Source organism: Bos indicus x Bos taurus, chromosome X (assembly GCF_003369695.1).
Source record: "Bos indicus x Bos taurus breed Angus x Brahman F1 hybrid chromosome X, Bos_hybrid_MaternalHap_v2.0, whole genome shotgun sequence".
NCBI classification, from domain to species: domain Eukaryota; kingdom Metazoa; phylum Chordata; class Mammalia; order Artiodactyla; family Bovidae; genus Bos; species Bos indicus x Bos taurus.
This window is the reverse complement of record NC_040105.1, coordinates 36562375-36580271: the sequence shown is the minus strand read 5'-3', so window position 1 is coordinate 36580271 and position 17897 is coordinate 36562375. Positions and strand designations below refer to the sequence as shown.

Sequence of the window (17897 nt, the reverse complement as noted above, 5' to 3'; positions counted from 1 at the left end):
ACTGCTCTAGGTATACTGCTGAGTTAATATAACAGTTCCCGTGAAACTTTGGGATAAGATCCTGAACACAGTATACAACCAAGGCAGTATGTGAAAGCACACAGCAGCTCAACAGACCTCACGTAAGCAGTGTTCCTCCTCTTTTTGGGGGGAAGTATTTGAGAAGGATTGGTATTAATAATTCTTTGAATGTTTTGTACATTTTACCAGTTAAACAGTCTGGTCCTTGTCTTTTGTTAGGAGGTTTTTTTTTTTTTAATAATCTCCTCACTAGTAACTGTTCATATTTTCTAGTCATGATTCGGTCTTGGTGTTTGTACATTCTAGTAATTTAAGTTGTCAAACTTGTTGGCATGTGATTGTTCATTGTAGCCTCTTACAGTTTCTGTGGTATCAACTGTAATATCTCCTATTTTCTGATGTTTATTTCAGTCCTCCTTGTTTCTCAGGAGTCTAAAGGCTTGTCAATTGTGTTTATCTTTGTAAAGAACCAGGTCTTAATTTCACTGATTTTTCTATTGTCTTTTTAGTTCCTATTTAATGTATTTCCACTCTGATCTGTTATTTCCTTTCTTTTAACTTTGGCCTTAGTTTTTCCTTCTTTTTCTAGTTCTTTGAGGTATAAAATTAGGTTGTTTCTAATTTTTGTTTTTCTATATAGGAATTTATTGTGATGAACTTCCCTTTAGAACTGCTTTTGCTTCATCCCATAAGTTTTGGTATGTTTCCATTTCATCTGTCTTTGGAATTTTTTTCTCTTTGATCTCTTCATTGACACATTGATTGTTCATATGTTGTTTAATCTCTGCATATTTCTGAATTTTCCAGAGAAAGGGGTCAATCGAACAGGAGTATATAACACTTGTAAATATTCATTCACCCAACATAGTGGGTACCTCAATATATAAAGCAAATATTAATGGCTCTAAAGGGAGAAATAGCAGTTTATAATGATAGTAGGGGACTTTAATACCTCACTTGCATCAATGGACAGATCAGACAGAACATCAGCCTTAAATGTGAATGATAATGACAATTGTAAGTTGTATCATGAACCCTTCATCAATTGATACATTTCCAGGCAATAACATTGGTGTAACAAACACATATCAATATGTTTTTAGAAAGTGATACAGTTAGCATTATTGTATAAAGTTGTTAAAGCTTAACACTGACCAGGGGTTTATTATCCAACTTATAGTTGTCATTATCATTCACATTTTGCTCTGTTGGGTTTTTGTTCCAACCTTGTATATGTTAGAAACACAGGTGTATTACCATAACATTTTCAAAACTGACACATGGAGAAATTTCTCATTTCCACAAGATCCACCTTGTCAACTCCAGGTAAAAGAACACACTCTAGGTGAAATAATACCCACAGGACTAAAGAAAAATGCCACCAGAAAGTACAGAATGTCCTTCCAGTGAAACAGTATATTTGAAATAGATGCTCTGTCCTCCTGCATAGAGTGCCAGCTATACTGCCTCTAATGAAATATTAGAATGCTTTATTTAGTAAGACATGCACAAGTACAAAAAAAAAGTGTTTTTACTCAAATGCAGATGTTCACTATTCATTTACATAACAAATCACTGGTCAGTTACTAGCTTCTGCAAAAATCCCCAGGTCAATTATGTCTTGCAACAATGAAGTATAGGTATATATTTATTGCTGTTTTGTTGGTTAAATGTTTTCTTACAGCTTTGCGGTTCCTCTAGTCATTCATCTGTTGTTCTTTTCCTTTGTGATTTGATGATTTTCTCGAATAGTACACTTTATCTTAAGTGTCTACTATAGGTTTTTGCTTTATGGCTACCATGAGGCTTACACATACAAGTTATCAACTTAAGTTGTTGTAAATCTGAACACATTCTGAAGTTCTACATTCTTACTCCTCCCCACTCCATTCTGCTTTTCATATCACATTTTACATCTTTGTATCTTGTATATCCCTTACCTACAGTTAACCCTTGAACAACATGGTTTTGAACCGTGCAGGCTCACTTATACATGGAATATTCCCACTAAACTTGCACTATAGGACTACACAGTGTACTCTTGGTTGAATCTACAGATGTGGAACTGTTCTATGGGAATTTTCAAGTAGGTAGCAGGTTGGTACACCTAACCCCTGTGTTGTTCAAGGGTCAACAGTAATGGGATTGTAGTTAGTTAGTTTTATTACTACTTTTGTCTTTTAACATTCATACTGGCTGTATAAATGATTAATCTACCATTTTACTACATTATGTACCTTTTTATTACATTTTATTACATTATTTACCTTTACCAGTGAGATTTAATTAGTGCCTTTTTTCAGCTTGAAGAAAATTCTGTAACATTTCTTATAAGGCTGGTAATGAACTCCTTTACCTTTTGCTTGTCCAAAAAACCCTCTTCCCAACTTTGAATAACTATTTAGATGGGGAGTGTGTTCTTGGTTGGAAGTTTTTTTTCCTTTCAGCACTTTGAATAGATCATGCCACTCCGTCCTGGCCTTCAACATTTCTGCTGAAAAATCTACTGCTGGTCTTATGTATGTTACATATTGTTTTTCTTTTGCTGCTTTTAAAAGTCTCTCCTTAACTTTAATTTTTTAAATTATAATCTGTCTTGGTATGTGTCTCTTTGGGAAACCTGGAGAGTTCCAAACAAGATGAACCCAATCTGGATGTCTGTTTCCTTCCCCATTCTTTCTTTAAAATATCTTTCCATGCTTTTCTCTCTCTCCTCCTCCTGGCACCTCCCTAAAATGCAAATCTTAAGTCAGTTCAATGTTGTCCCCAAAGTCTTTTAAGCTATCTATCTTCGGGTTTTTTTTTTTTTTTTCCTTTTCGCTGCTCTCACTGGCTGAGTTTCACTCACCTGTCTTCAAATGCCTGACCTTTTCTGCTTCATCTAGTCTGCTGCTGAACTCCTCTAGTGTATTCTTCAGCTCTGTAACTTCCATTTGAGGTTATCACTGTGTGTGCCCACTCCTTTCCTGTGTTCAGTAGCACCTTTATGATCATTGTTTTGAACTCTTCATCAGATAACTCACTTACCGCAGTTTCGGTAAAGGTTTTATTCTGATGTTTCATCATTCCTCTCTTCATTTTCCTTGACTCTCTGTTGGTTTCTATTTAGTAGATGAAACCACCATCTCTCCCAGTCTTGAAGTAGTCGTCTACAAAAGAAGAACCTTGTCACTCAACCCTGTCCTAGCTCTTGGTTACCTGTCAAACCTTTGTGATTGTTCAAGCAGCCCGTTTTATTTCTATTGGCTCCCAGTCCTTGGGGGTGTGCCAAGACATTTCAGTGACCCAAAGAAGAGGATCACCATCAGCACCTACATTCAGGCTGATGAGAAGCCAGACCTCAAACAGCAGCTTTTAAAATGTGTGAACATACTCTATAGTCCTGTGGCACCACAAGGGTAAGTCATCTGACTACCAGGGCCCAGTGGTATAGACTTGTGTCCTAGCCAGCAGCCTACAAAGTCGGGGTGCCAGATGGAGGGTACAAGCACCTTTCTAGGAGATACCAGCAGCCTGGAGCAGTGTGGTGGGAGAGTGCAAAGGCACCATCCTCTGGCCTTCAGCCACAGAGAGCCTTCAGAAATCTCTATATATAAGCACCAAACCGGAATCTTGCTCCTCAGCCTGAAGCTCTAAGACAAGCAAAGAAGGATTTTTCACACAAAAATTGGGCTGTGTTTCAATCTGTGTCTGTGCTGTGCCCTGAGAGTGGTAGCCAGCCAGGAACTATTAACATCTGTTCCACTATCGAGAGGTCCACAAACACAGGACCTGCTAGCCATCACAGCCAGGTGATTAGGGGGCAGCAGACACATGTACAGGCTCCCCTCTGGGAGGTGCTGGTGCTCTGGAGAGGACTACAGGGGGCCGTAGCTGTATGTTTCCGAAGAAATCTGCCCCTCAGGCCACAGAGCTGTGACATAAACCCTCTTTCCCAGAAGGACTTGGCACCTCAGTGCTGCTTCTTGCTCTGCCTTGGGTCACCTGTGTGCATAAGCCCTACCAGAGCCAGACACCCAGAGAGAACCCTCAGAAATTTCAGCTGTACACAAAGCTACAAGCCCCTTTCCAGGATGCCAAGGTGGCCCCTGCCATCCTCCACCCCCAGAGCATTGCATTAGGCCTAAAAGATGTCTGCTATCTCAGAGGCCTGTGCCTCAGGCCGATTGATGCTTTAAGATCAGCAAGTGAGTCTCTTTCACAGGAAGTCTGGGGGCTTCTGAGTCTGCTCCCATCCTGCTAAATACAGTCGGGGTGCCCCCACGTGAGCTCAAATCCTTTACTCCTCAAGGAGAACAGCTCATGTTTCTGAGATCCCTCCCCATGATAGGTCCTCACACGCCGGGTGGGGTCCATGGGGAGGTTGTGTCCCAGCCTTTCCTATTCAGCTCAGTGTAGGGTTTTTTCCTGGTTCACCTGATGAATAGAAGTTGCTCTGCTAGTTTTATAGGTTTTTTCCAGAAAACAATTGTTCCCTGCATAGATCTGATGTGTCCACAGAAGGAAGTGCAGTCTGGGCCTTCCTGCTGCTTCTAAGTCACTTCAGTCGTGTCCGACTCTGTGCGACCCCATGGACTGCAGCCCACCAGGCTCCCCCGTCCCTGGGATTTTCCAGGCAAGAACACTGGAATGGGATGCCATTGCCTTCTCCGGGGTCTTCCTACATTGGTATATTCAACTGCAACCCTAAAATACCAGTCAGTTTTTAATGCTGCTTACAAGGGATATTTTGGGACTTGAGAGTTCTCCTGTTGCCTCTTATACTGGGACAGCTATCAGTTCCCACCTCAAGTATCCTGAATCTGAACCTTTACAGTTTTACAACCATTAACCATTATACCTAAATTACAGAGTTTTTTACTTTATGTAAGCTCTATGCTGCCTAGCAAAATAATAATCCCCATAATTTTTTAAAAGATAGAACTGTAACTTCTGAACACATTTAAGTCAGTTCTAATGAGGTGGGTGAAGTTAAGTCAAAAAGAGAAGACAAATATCATATTGCATCCATATGGAATCTAGAAAGATGGTACCGATGATCCTATTTGCAGGGCAGCAAAGCAGACACAGACATAGAGAACAGACTTATAGACAGAGCGGGGGAAGGAGAGGGAGGGATGACTTAAAGGTAGTACTGAAACATATACATTACCATATGGAAAACAGCCAGTGGGAATTTGCTCTATGATGCACGGCACCCATAGCCAGTGCTCCGTGACAACCTAGGGGGGTTGCGAGGTTTGAGAGGGAGTGGGCATATGTATATCTGTGGCTGATTCATGTTGATGTATGGCAGAAACTATCACAATACTGTAATTATCCTCCAATTAAAAATAAAAGAAAAACTGTACCTTGTTCTTCATCCCCCAGCCATATCTTTTACAACTTATAGTAAAATAAGTTGAAACCATACTTATCATAAATATTGCTTTTCAGCAAATTATATACTCTAGTGGCAATTTTCAAGAGAATGCCTTACCTTTTATATCGTAGTTCATAATTTACAAGTAGTCTTTGTTTTCTCAGAAGTTAGATCTACATAGTCCTACTCTTTTGATGAACGAAAGAATACAAAGTAACTTTTACAGGGATTTTTTTTTACCCTAGAACATCCGTCTAGATAAAGAATCTTAACAGTGTTCAACGACCTCTTGCTGGAATATTCTGACCTGTTCTCAACAAGGCAGCTTTTGGAGTTAGGATTGTGGCTTCTGTCCCTTCTCTCTGGTGGTCTTTCCTTCCCTGTCGTACTTGTTCAGTAAAAGGGAGAATGTGAGTGCTGAGTATAAATGCTGCCGGGCCCTCAGCAATACAAACTCACTGGGCCCATTCACCCACTTCCAAACTTTACCACATAGGTAGGTTCTGAGCTGATTACTCAAAGACTGGAAAAATATTCTTGGCTTTACTCTTTGAATTTAGGAATACGGTCCTTCAGGCCTTGAGTCACTCAAATTCCACTTAAAAATGGTATTGAGAAAATTCAAATCAGAAAAGCAGACATTTTATAATAAAATAGCAACAAATTTGGTTTGGTAGAATCTTTCACATACTTACCTACTGTGATGAAACATCTATCTTTTGGGGCTCTTGCCTCCGAAATAATTGTCAAAAACTAGAGAAAATATAAAAAGCAACAAGGGAAAAGCAACAAATAACAACCAATGGATCACTGAAGAAAAAAAAAAATTCATTTATCTCTAGGTAAACAAAAGCATGACAATCCAAAACGTATGGGATGCAGCAAAAGCAGGGAAGTTTACAGCAATACAATCTTAACTCAGGGAACAAGAAAAAAGCTCAAATAATCTAACCTTACACTTACAGTAGCTAGAGAAAGAACAAACAACCCCAAAGTTCGTAGAAGGAAAGAAATCATAAAGATTAAAGCACAGATAAATAGAAAACAATAGAAAAGATTAGTGAAACTAAAAACCGCTTCCTTGAAAAGATAATTCATAAACCTTTAGCCAGACTCATCAAGAAAAAAGAGAGGGCACAAACCTAAGATTAGGAATGAAAAGGAGAACTTAGAAACCACAGAAATACCGAGGACTATAAGGCAACTATATAAAATGGACAGATTCTTAGAAAGGTACAGTGTCCCAAGATTCAACTAAAAAGAAATACAAAATATGAACAGACCTGTCACAAGTACTGAAACTGTGATTTAAAAACTCCCAAAAATGCTAAGGCATAGATTTGTAATCCCTAGCTCTGCTTACCATAATGAGAGCCTATCTTTTAGGGTGCTGGTGGAATCCGGTCATGGGATCTGAAACCTAACATCAGTATTTCAAAACATGAAGAAAAAAATCTCTCATTATTAATAAGTATGTAAGTACATGTAAAAAAACAAAAACAAAAAACCTCCCAACCAAAAAAGTGCAGGACCAGATGGCTTCACAGGTGAATTCTATCAAACATTTAGAGAAGAGTTAACACCTATCCTTCTGAAAGCCTTCCACAAAATTGCAGAGGAAGGAACAGTCCCAAACTCATTCCGTGATACGACCATCACCCTGTCACCCAAACTAGATAAAGATACAACAAAAATAGAAAATTACAGGCCATTATCACTAATAAACATACACAGACACAAAAATCCTCAACAAAATACTGGTAAACCGAACCCAACAGAACATTAAAAGGATCACACACCACGATCGAATGGGATTTATCCCAGGGGTGCAAGGGTTCATCCATACCTGAATGATTTGCCAGACCCCTCTGATCCCTTGAGATTCATTATCTATGTAATTTTAGCATTACCTAAAATGACTGAATCCCTTTCTTTCATTAAAATTTTCTTTCTTAAATAAACATCCACTGCCTCTAAAGCACTGTTTTACTTAGTCTTGAAATCACTTATTTGCTTTCTGAATATCTTCTGGCTATTTCCAGTAAAATAAAGAACAATCTAAATAGCTTAGAGAGACATAAACCTGGTTTGTCTATTTGAATGACAGTTATTTTACTTGATTTTAAGTGAGTATTTCCCTGATTCTCTTGCCTCAAGGACAAAGTCAGTCTAGTTTCCAAAGAAATAAATCTTGGCAGTACCTTTTTATTCAGATCAATGAATGTTACTTGTTTTCAAACTACACATTTAGCATGATGAGAAAGATTGAATTTTCTAGGAAACTGTCCAAGTTTGACATACCTTATGCATCAGGACAGACTGCTTTTTGTTTTGCTCTGACACCAGGCCTGTTGCATTCAAATGCCAGCTCCAACATGTGTGTGTTAAGTGACCTTGGTTTTATTATAAGGTAACATCACTGAGCCTCCATTTCCTCATCTGCAAGTGGGGATGATTATTAGGTGCAGCTTGCGAATTGTGTTGCTATTAGTAAAGTAAAAAGCTGCTGTGATGATTCTATTCTATTGTCTAAGCTTTGTCTTTAAAATAGAATCACACTTTTATTTTCAAGGGTTAACGTTTTTTTCTCCCAAAGGAAAAAAAAATCACAACTTTGCTGCTTTTTCCCAAGTGTGCCAAGGAAACCACAGACATTGATTTATACCAGCCAAGCATGAAAACAAAACAAAACAGAACCATTTTCATGTGCATTATTGATTATCCAAAAGTGACTGGACAAGATTAAAAAGTCATTTGTCTATTCCATTTATTCTAAGATTAACATTATATAATTATTTGAAATCACATATTATTTGTGTTTTGTGGTTAAGATTAAATGGAGGGGAGGGAGATGGTGAGCTGAGAGATGGCAAAGAGAGGAGAAATCCTCATCTCTATCGATTAAGAAAGTTACCTACAAAGTAGATACTTGGTAGGTCTCTATAAGTAGATTAATAAAACTTTTATTGAGATTTAGTACAGTTTGATTCCAACTTTCTAAAAAATGTACATTTGTGTAAGGATTTGACTGAGAGTTGGCAGAGAGTAGTTGTAAACCAAAAATGTTAATAGTGATTTTATCTTTGCAATGTAATTACAGATGATTGGTTTTTCCTTTTCAGATATTTCTGCATTAGTAAATTTTTATATAATCTATATTTTCTGTAATAAAGTTGGCAATACTAAAAGTAACAGTTATACAAAAATAGCGTACACTTTTATTGTTTACAAAAAGCTTCATGAGTTTTCAACCTGGATTATTAACTGACTGTTTCACTAATAAAAATTTAATTTCCAGTTTGGGGTATTGTCCTAACATAAATGCTCTACACTTTGGGATTACAGTGTCTCTACTTCTGGCTTGTTTGAATGTTGCACCTTGCATATTTTCACCTGCACACAGCTGTTACTAAATCATACCATATTTCTTACAGCATATCAAACTTTTATCTTAGAATCACGGAATGTTGGAATAATAATGTACCTTATAAGACGACCAAGTTTAGGGGTGGAACACTGTGGGTCATTCTTAGACCCACATAGTACTTTAAAAGCCTTTACGACTAATAAAAGACAGTGCTATGAAACAAACAGTTTTAGCGCCCACAGTCTTACCTTCTGCTGGGTGTTTAAATACTATCAGTAGCCTGCAAACAAATATTGTGAGGGAAAAAAAACAAACATTATTGGCTAAGTTTAAGCATTGGGGGTGGTGTTTGTACCAAGGTTTGGGATATAGATTACTCCAATTTGAAGCAGACTTATGATACACAAGTGAACTGTTAATCACTCAGTTGTGTCTGACTCCATAGACTGTAGCCTGCCAGGCTCCTCTGTCCATGGGATTTCCCAGGCAAGAATACTAGAGTGGGTAGCCATCCTCTTTTCCAGGGGATCTTCCCAACCCAGGGATCGAGCCCACGTTTCCTGTGTCTCCAGCGTTGCAGGCGGATTCTTTACCATCTGAGCTACCTGGGAAGCCCATGATATACAAAAATTCATTATAATCACCACTACTTATTGAGTGTTTAGATGCATTAAATCTGTGTACTCTGGGGCTGGGGGGGGGGGGGATACCTGGTAGGAGAGAGTCCCAAACAGAGCTATTGGGAAACAAGGCATTGCATCTGAGCACTAAGAGCCTCCAACAGCCTGAAATAGCACAATGATGATGGGGTCCCTCTCTCATAATTGGACATGGAAAATGGTATTTACCTTCTATATTAAAGGGGAGATTAGGTGGTATATTTGGAAAAGGGAAAATTCTTTATGCTTTTTGCCCTTCCAATATATCATAACTGAAAATACAAAAAACACCAAGTCTTGAAGACCTTGGGTTCTGACTCCCCATTTTAGGGGAGAGTCCAGAGGGAGCACCATGATCTACAGTTTCTTGTCAGGGAAAATACAGGCCGCAGGTCACTGGAACCAACAAATCTGGTTTGGGGTTTTCTTTTCATCATATTAATAAAACCCAGATATGCGTTCATTTGCTATTTCCGATCTTTGGATCATGTTGATTTACAGTTAATCTCCTCTTCTATTTTCAGAAGGAGTTTTGGAACACGTACACAAAAGCACAACAAGGAGAGAGTAACAGAGGAAGTGACTGGTTTCAGTTTTACCTTACCTTTCCATTAATCTTTGGCCTCTTCATTATCCTCCTTGTCATTTTCCTGATCTGGAGATGCTTCCTAAGAAACAAGACTCGCCGACAGACAGTGACGGAAAGTCATATTCCTTTCCCTCAACACCTCAATATCATCACTACACCTCCCCCACCAGATGAAGTCTTTGATAACAGCGGGTTGTCCCCAGGCTTCCTGGAATACGTGGTTGGGCGCTCAGATTCCGTCTCCACTCGCCTGTCCAACTGCGATCCCCCACCGACCTACGAGGAAGCCACTGGGCAGATGAACCTGCGGAGGAGTGAAACAGAACCTCATCTTGATCCGCCTCCGGAGTATGAGGACATCATCAACTCCAACTCAGCCAGTGCCATTGCTATGGTGCCTGTGGCCACCACTATCAAATGAAACTGCAAACTTCTTTCTACTATAATCGTTTTTAAAATACTAATGAGAGAACTTTCTAGCACTTTACCACTACATACACGTGCATCTGACTTATTGGACTCTGACAGCATACCACTTCATATTCTCCGATTTGATTTTCATTAGTTCTGTTTCCCACTCTAAACTCTTTATCCATGCTCATTTTTGCTAATGGAAATATGTGAAGAGGGAAAAATACTAGTGGAGGTCTTCCTAGGAGACGTACTTTGGTGTGTGCGCATGTATGTTTATGTATATATGTACATGAACATAGACGTGTGTGTACATCAGCCCAGTATATGGGCACCTGTTAAAAAGTCATTAACATCTATCTAAATCACCTGTAAAGAGAACATTACTCACCAAAATTGGAGGTTGGGGGAAGGCACCAACAATTTGTGTAACAGCAATGTGCTGTTGAATTTTGAAAATAAGATGAACTTAGCCTGCTTTTAAATTTTTACAGGCTTTTGTTAACCTTCTTAAACTTCCTTAAAAGGGAAAAAAAATGCATACAGTTAGTTTTGACTTGAGGAACATCTCAGAGGGTGACAGAGAGAGAAGGAAGGCATAATAATTGATACCTTGTTCCTAGTGGACAGCAAGAAAATCACTGGTCCTTCATGGCTTTTGGCTGCTTTCACAGGAGGGATTTTGGTGCTGTAATTGACTGCCTCCCCCACAAAAATTAAACAGTGTTTGCTTAGTGTCCTTGAATGTCACATGCTATTTGTATTAACATCTTGGTGGAGTGGATTTCCTGGCAAAAGAATCATTTCTCAAGTAGATACTCAAATCGATGACAGAACGGATGCAGACTTCTCCTTGGCTCATTGGCAACACTTTCTTTCTCCATGTTACATTGCCTTTTACTCTAGTTGCTCTCCTACCACCCCAGAATCTTCTAGCAAGTAAGAATTTAGTTAAAACCCTGGGAATTATTTTCTTAATGTTTTTGTATAGAGTGAAGCCTTTGTCTCAAGATCATTACCAATTTTCCCTTAAATTAAGAACTGTGATTTCTGCATTATTCTCCAGTTGGCAGAGGAAGACTGCAAAGTCTGTGTTGTGCCAGGCGCACAATAAATCTAGTTATAGCTGCAAACATATCTCACAGTTGCTATTTCATTTTGTATTTTCAGATTTTTTTAACTGCAGAATTTTGGTTGAAAATCTTTGGAGCAGGGGGAACAGGCTGTGAATGAATTGCCAACATAAACTGGCTAGGAAAGAAGAAAAAATCCAACAGTTATACATGCACTGATAGACAATGCATTATATCGGTCGGGTTTCTGTGCCACTCCCACAGCTCCTTGGTGTTGGAGAAAATGGCTGATCAGGCAGAAGGCAAGCAGGTTTTGGAAGCGTCATGTCCTGCGGCTTCCATATCCATCCCCACGCAGACTCCCCTAAACCCTAAGGAGGAGGACTGCTTGGGAGGACCTTGAACTAGGAGTCAGATGACCTGAATTCAGATCCCACTCTGCCATACCCTTGCCAGGCCACTTTGGGAAAGACCCATATCTGACCCTCAAGCTCTCTACTTACCTCTGAAATGGCGATAGTATCATTCGCCCTGCCTTTTAAAGTCCCTCCTGGGGCTTTAAAAGGATGCAATGAGATGATATGTGTGAAAGTCATTTGTAAGACCCGAAGAGCACTCTAGGTGTAAGGTCACAGCATTGTTCTCCTTGCTCTCATGGGGGAAGAAGCTTCTGTTTCCCTAAAATGTATCTGAGTTTTCACAGTGAGAAATAGAGCAGGCTGCTCCATTAGTGGCTCACAGGTTCCTAATTTGAGTGTGTGGGCTCTTAGTTCAACACCTGTCATTCTCTGGTCTGTACCAATGCTGGGCCTACTTAATGACAACTGTCCGCTCAGCACAAGCAGGAGTAAGCAAATGCTGGAAAGGGAACTACCGCTGACTGTGTTTAGATAACAGGTTTTACGGCTTTCATGGACTAAAAATTAATAAATCTCGAACCTGGTCTCAGCAGAAATGACAGCATTGTTTTGAATTTGGCCCTGAGTACATGGTAATCTCTGGCTTCTACTTAAAGCTGAGAATGGGAGTGTTTGAGCCAGTAATGTATTTTGGTTTAGAGAAAAATTAAGGCTCCTTTTGTGTGGACTTTTTCTTTTGTCATTAATATCAGGCCTCAGATTAAACCAGCAGTTCTCAACAAATGGCAATGAGCCCCGATGGGAGTCCTTGAGAACATTCAAATTTGAGGGGGGTCTGTGAGACCAACAGTATTTTCATAATAACACCAACACGTTGTCTTTTCACTTTCTCTCTCAAAAAGTTGTTAAAAACGTTAGTCATCTTCCCATGCTTTTGTTTGTTTTAGAAAATATAGCTATTTGCTTTAAAATGTTATTTGTGTTTAGCATGTAATGGACTTTTTAATTTGGGGACTTTTATATTTTTAAATCAATAAGTACTTATTTTTTTTTCACTTTTACTTTCTAATATGGCAAATACTGGTAGCTATAAATTTCATAAACAAAAGCTCTTTGGTGTCCAGATCCCCAACAAATGTTAAGAATATAAAGGGGTCTGGAGACCAAAAGATTGAAAATTACAGGATGAGACAAAGGAGCAGGATGTTCTATTACTAACTATACATACTTGTCATTTAATTTTACATTCTAAACTCCTGATAGTGAATTTAACGCTGCCTCTTAGAGATACCTGAATTTAAGTATAAGAATGAATGTTGATCCTTGAAGCAAACGCCAAATGCTTACACTGATCAATGGCTATAGCTTTTTAGACCGTTGTCAGAGAACACACTATTCCACACCGTTCACATCAGCCACAGGTCTCATGGCCGCATTCAGGTGATAATGACAGGCTAAGCAAATGTCTAAGATAAACACAATACTTTCTTTAAGAAACAGTCTGTTAGTTTGTTTGATCTTGGTTTGGGTTTGACCTTTTTAGAAACCCTTTTGCTACCCTATCTGGTTTTGTACACTGAGTTTCTTAACATTTGTTATAATTAAAGGGGCTTGTCTGGAATAGTGTCTATTTTTATGCTTTAGCCTTTCTTACCTGACTGATATTACATTCACCTTTGATCATTTTTAATAAATGTTTATTTTTACAGATCTATTTAGTACCTTTCTTAAGAAGTAACTACATTGAATCAACCAGTGTATATTTACATGAAAGAATGGGCTACCTGGTCTTTTAGTGGATCGGTTTCCAGACCTCCATCTGCAGCGATTGTGTCTGGAATCCTAGAACTGGCACTTTTCTGCCTCCCTGCTTTGAATGTCACAATGAATTGTATCTGTTTAAATTAAATGATTTCTCTTTTTCCTATTGACCAGTACAAATACAGATGCTGTGTTTGATTCACTGTTAATGATGACTTCAAGATTGATGATCTGATAGAATAACTGTGGAGGGAGCTTTACCTTGGTTCTGTGTAAATAGCATGTATTTGATAATATTTCACATTTTTAAACAGCTGGTTTACATTAAATTATGGTATTTAACTATTTTATGTTCATTCCAGGTAAGGTTTTTCTTATGTTTCTGTTTTGGGTATGCTAAATAAAGCTATTTTTAAACCCAAAAGATTTCTTCTGCCATTTGTTAATAATTAGATTATGGTGAGGTGATAAACATGCTGTATAAGCTCTTATTGTGATCTTTTTAACATGGTAAAATTATTACACTTCTTTTTTTCTTAGGAATTTAGGGAACACTGCTCAGTAATCAAAAATTACCTGCTGAAAACTTCAGGGTGTTCGAAGCCTAAGAAAGAATGATCCATACTACTTGTGAATGATGCTGGAATGATACAAAATGGGAACACTTGTTCCAAAGGGGTAGACTCAGTTCCCTGCTATAGTGGAGTTTGTCGACTACTGGGAACAGTGTTGTCTACAGATACAAAAGACCTGTGTTTTCTCCTTAGCAGAATAGCTTGCATTTGACATGACACACTGAGAAAGGAAAGCAAAAGATGGAAACGTATATGACCACAGGACATCTCCCTAAGTATATAGTTACCTCAAAGATGAGAAGCTGATGTGACGTGTCATTAACTAAGCAAATGTAAATATGACTTGATCTTTATGGTATACAAAATTAAAACAATTTACTTATATCCAAGGAAAAATTTTAAGTATAAATTGTAAGCCTAAAATGTATATTTTATAAGTGTAAGTTTAGGTACTTTTAAAAACATCAGTTTCTAAAAATTTTATAACATACATCTTAACACATCCATGAAACCTAAAACCTAGATCAAGATATTTCTACCCGCAGAAGGCTCCCTCTTACCCTGCTGCTGGCTAAGTCGTTTCAGTCATGTCCGACTCTGTGCAACCCCATAGACAGCAGCCCACCAGGCTCCCCCGTCCCTGGGATTCTCCAGGCAAGAACACTGGAGTGGGTTGCCATTTCCTTCTCCAATGCGTGAAAGTGAAAAGTTAAAGTGAAGTTGCTCAGTCGTGTCTGACTCCTAGGGACCCCATGGACTGTAGCCAACCAGGCTCCTCCATCTATGGGATTTTCCAGGCAAGAGTACTGGAGTGGGGTGCCATTGCCTTCTCCCCTGTTACCCTACCCCCCTCCTTAAAGAGAACACTATTCTCACATCGATCATAACAGATCAGTTTTTAAAATTTCACACTTGGCTGTAGCCATATGGACTTGTCCCTCTTCCTTTTTCAAAGTATTTCCAAAAAGTTCAGGCTATAAATTCCAGAGCTGCTCTTCTATCTCCTGGCCCTCCTTGAAATCACCTACTCATTCTAAGCCTTTCTGACATAGCTAAAGCTCTTTGAGGACCAGAATTCTGTTTAATCCCTTTACCTCCCTTCCACAAGTATGTGGTTGTGGTTTAGTCGCTCAGTCGTCTCTGATTCTTGTAACCCCATGGACTGTAGCCCGCCAGACTCCTCTGTCCATAGGATTTCCTAGGCAAGAATACTGGAGTGGGTTGCCACCTAAAATGAGGCCTTTCATTGACCAAAACCTTAGTACCTTTCTGGCTGGTCTCTTGTTTGTCTTTGTCTTGTAATTCTTATCACATGCCATTTCCTTAAACTTTGTATGATGATATTTTGTTCTCCGTACTTTTATTTATTTTATCTACTGCTTTTTTTTTTTAGAGCAAAACCTGCTATAATCTGGTCCCACAGGCTTATCTAACCTTATTGTCTTAGTAACTCAGATGATAGATACTTACAAAGTACCTACCTTGTGACAGACACTAATGGGATTAGAACACAGTGGTGCCTATAGCTTTGTCCCTGGGAATTAGACTGGCCTAACCTTCTAATCTTCTAATTTGGTATAACCCTAATTCCACCCCATCTCACAATCTTTTGGCTGAAAATTTTATATTATAAAATTAGTCATTGTCATCATGCAGTCCTATCAGGCTATATTGTGATTTTTATAAGTTTTTAACAATGGAAACAAAGTTTGAAATATTTTCTTCAGAGAACCCTAATATATTAAACAGATGAGACGATGATGACTGATGACAGAAGTGAGAAGCTTGGAACCTCACTGTCTATGACCTTCCTTATCAATTGCCCTTATTTCAGGTCAAAGTTTCCTCTGCAAATGTTAGAATTTGATGAACATCATCACTTAACATCTCCCACTGATGTCCAGTTTCTTAGTCCCTCATCTTTACACACACACTAAAACAATCTACAGAATCTCTTCCACTAATGGACTGCTTAGAGTTTTAACGTTTTTTCTGGTCCAGTTGTTCCTAACTCACAAGTGTACTGCCCCGACCACCAACATACACTATCAGAATTTTGTCAGCAGAAGCACCACAGAATGCTGACAGTTCTGATTCTTTGTTTACATCATTTCCATCATCACCATACTGTTTGCTACATTTTCAATAATCAGTCCTTTTGCATTTGTGGAAATGATAGTTTGAATATACTCATAAACTATGTTTTAAAATAAGCATAGAGTAATGTCAATGAACGGAGAAGGCAATGGCACCCCACTCCAGTACTCTTGCCTGGAAAATCCCATGGACGGAGGAGCCTGGTAGGCTGCAGTCCATGGGGTTGCTAAGAGTCAGACACGACTGAGCGACTTCACTTTCACTTTTCACTTTCCTGCATTGGAGAAGGAAATGGCAACCCACTCCAGTGTTCTTGCCTTCAGAATCCCAGGGACGGGGGAGCCTGGTGGGCTGCCATCTCTGGGGTCGCACAGAGTTGGACACGACTGAAGCGACTTAGCAGCAGCAGCAGTGTACATGAAAATAGGTAACTCCATGTTCTTCCACAAAATCAGAAAAAAAAAAAAAAAAACCTGCCAAAATCTGGCAGAATCAACTTTATTAGCACTCTGGAAACTACTTAAAGCTTATAGCAACCAATCAAGAAAAAATGTTTCCTTTACCCTGTCCTTAGCCCTGGCTTCCCTTCTCACTGGCACTGTAGAATTCTCGACGAGGTTCCTAGTACCAGAGGGAGAAAAATGAATCTTATCCTCAAAGAATAGAGGTTGGTTGCTCAGCTCTGTATTTTGGCTTCCTGAAGTACCAGCTCAAAGGGTTTATGTTTATTTAACCTGACTTGGAAATCTCCCAAGTTGGAGGCAGCAACAGGGCAGGGTAGCAGGGAGAGAAGGCAGTCAAAATACTTAAAGGTAAAAGCATTAGGGCTAGCAACTAGACAAGGACTGACAGTAGGGATAAACAATAGACAAACGGAAAAGCTTGGGAGGATAAAGACTTTGAAAAGCTTTCAGGTAGTCTTAGTCATCTAAAAGGTCAAGCACATATCAAAAGCTGGGTACATGCTCTTAAAAAAAAAAAAACAAACCTGAGAGACTTTAAACTCTCACCTTTGTCTGACCTTCAGGTTCTCTGTAAGCAAGAAGTGAAGGTTATGACAGAATCGCGTATTGTCTGACTGTAAGTCGAAGGTTTTCTCCAACACAAAGAGCCCACCTGCGAAAACTAGGACAATTTTTGAAGGGGGAGTGTTCCACGTGTTTAAGGAATTCTGTCAAATCACTAGTTGACCACTACAGTAACAGAGACTTCAGCCACATCTGACTAAGAATACAGACTTTACAAAATGAGTTTAAAATGTTACTAAAATAACAACAACTAGAACAAGTAGAAAAAACAAACCCTGAGGAGGGGAAGAATCTGATTTCCAGAGCTGCTATTCTTTAATATTAATTCATAGCTCCACCTCTTATTTAGTAGAGTACCCAGTCCCCACCATCTAGGAAGCCTGACTGGAGAACTCAAGCAACCATGGAGCCCACCCTACAGCCTTCTGTGGGCAGGGAAATAGGCCAACAGTCCTATCCCACAGTGGACAGCCAGCAACACACACCTCCAACCTTGTAGCTCAGGCAGTGGCCTCACCCCAAAATAGACCCAGATGACAAGCCCCACTGGCCCAATGATATTATTAGCAGACATGTACAGGAACCCAAACTGAAC

The 17897-nt window shown here is 39.2% G+C and overlaps 1 protein-coding gene across 1 annotated transcript in view; it reads left to right on the top strand.

Annotated features, from left to right (window-relative positions):
* PRRG1 (proline rich and Gla domain 1) overlaps positions 1 to 14026 on the top strand; it is a 144004-nt gene extending 129978 nt beyond the window's left edge. Inside the window, exon 4 of the mRNA XM_027533252.1 lies at positions 9934 to 14026. Within this exon, the coding sequence (XP_027389053.1) occupies positions 9934 to 10419 (486 nt within the window). The 3' untranslated portion in view covers positions 10420 to 14026. The remainder of the gene's footprint in view (positions 1 to 9933) is intronic.
* Positions 14027 to 17897: the final 3871 nt, after the last annotated feature.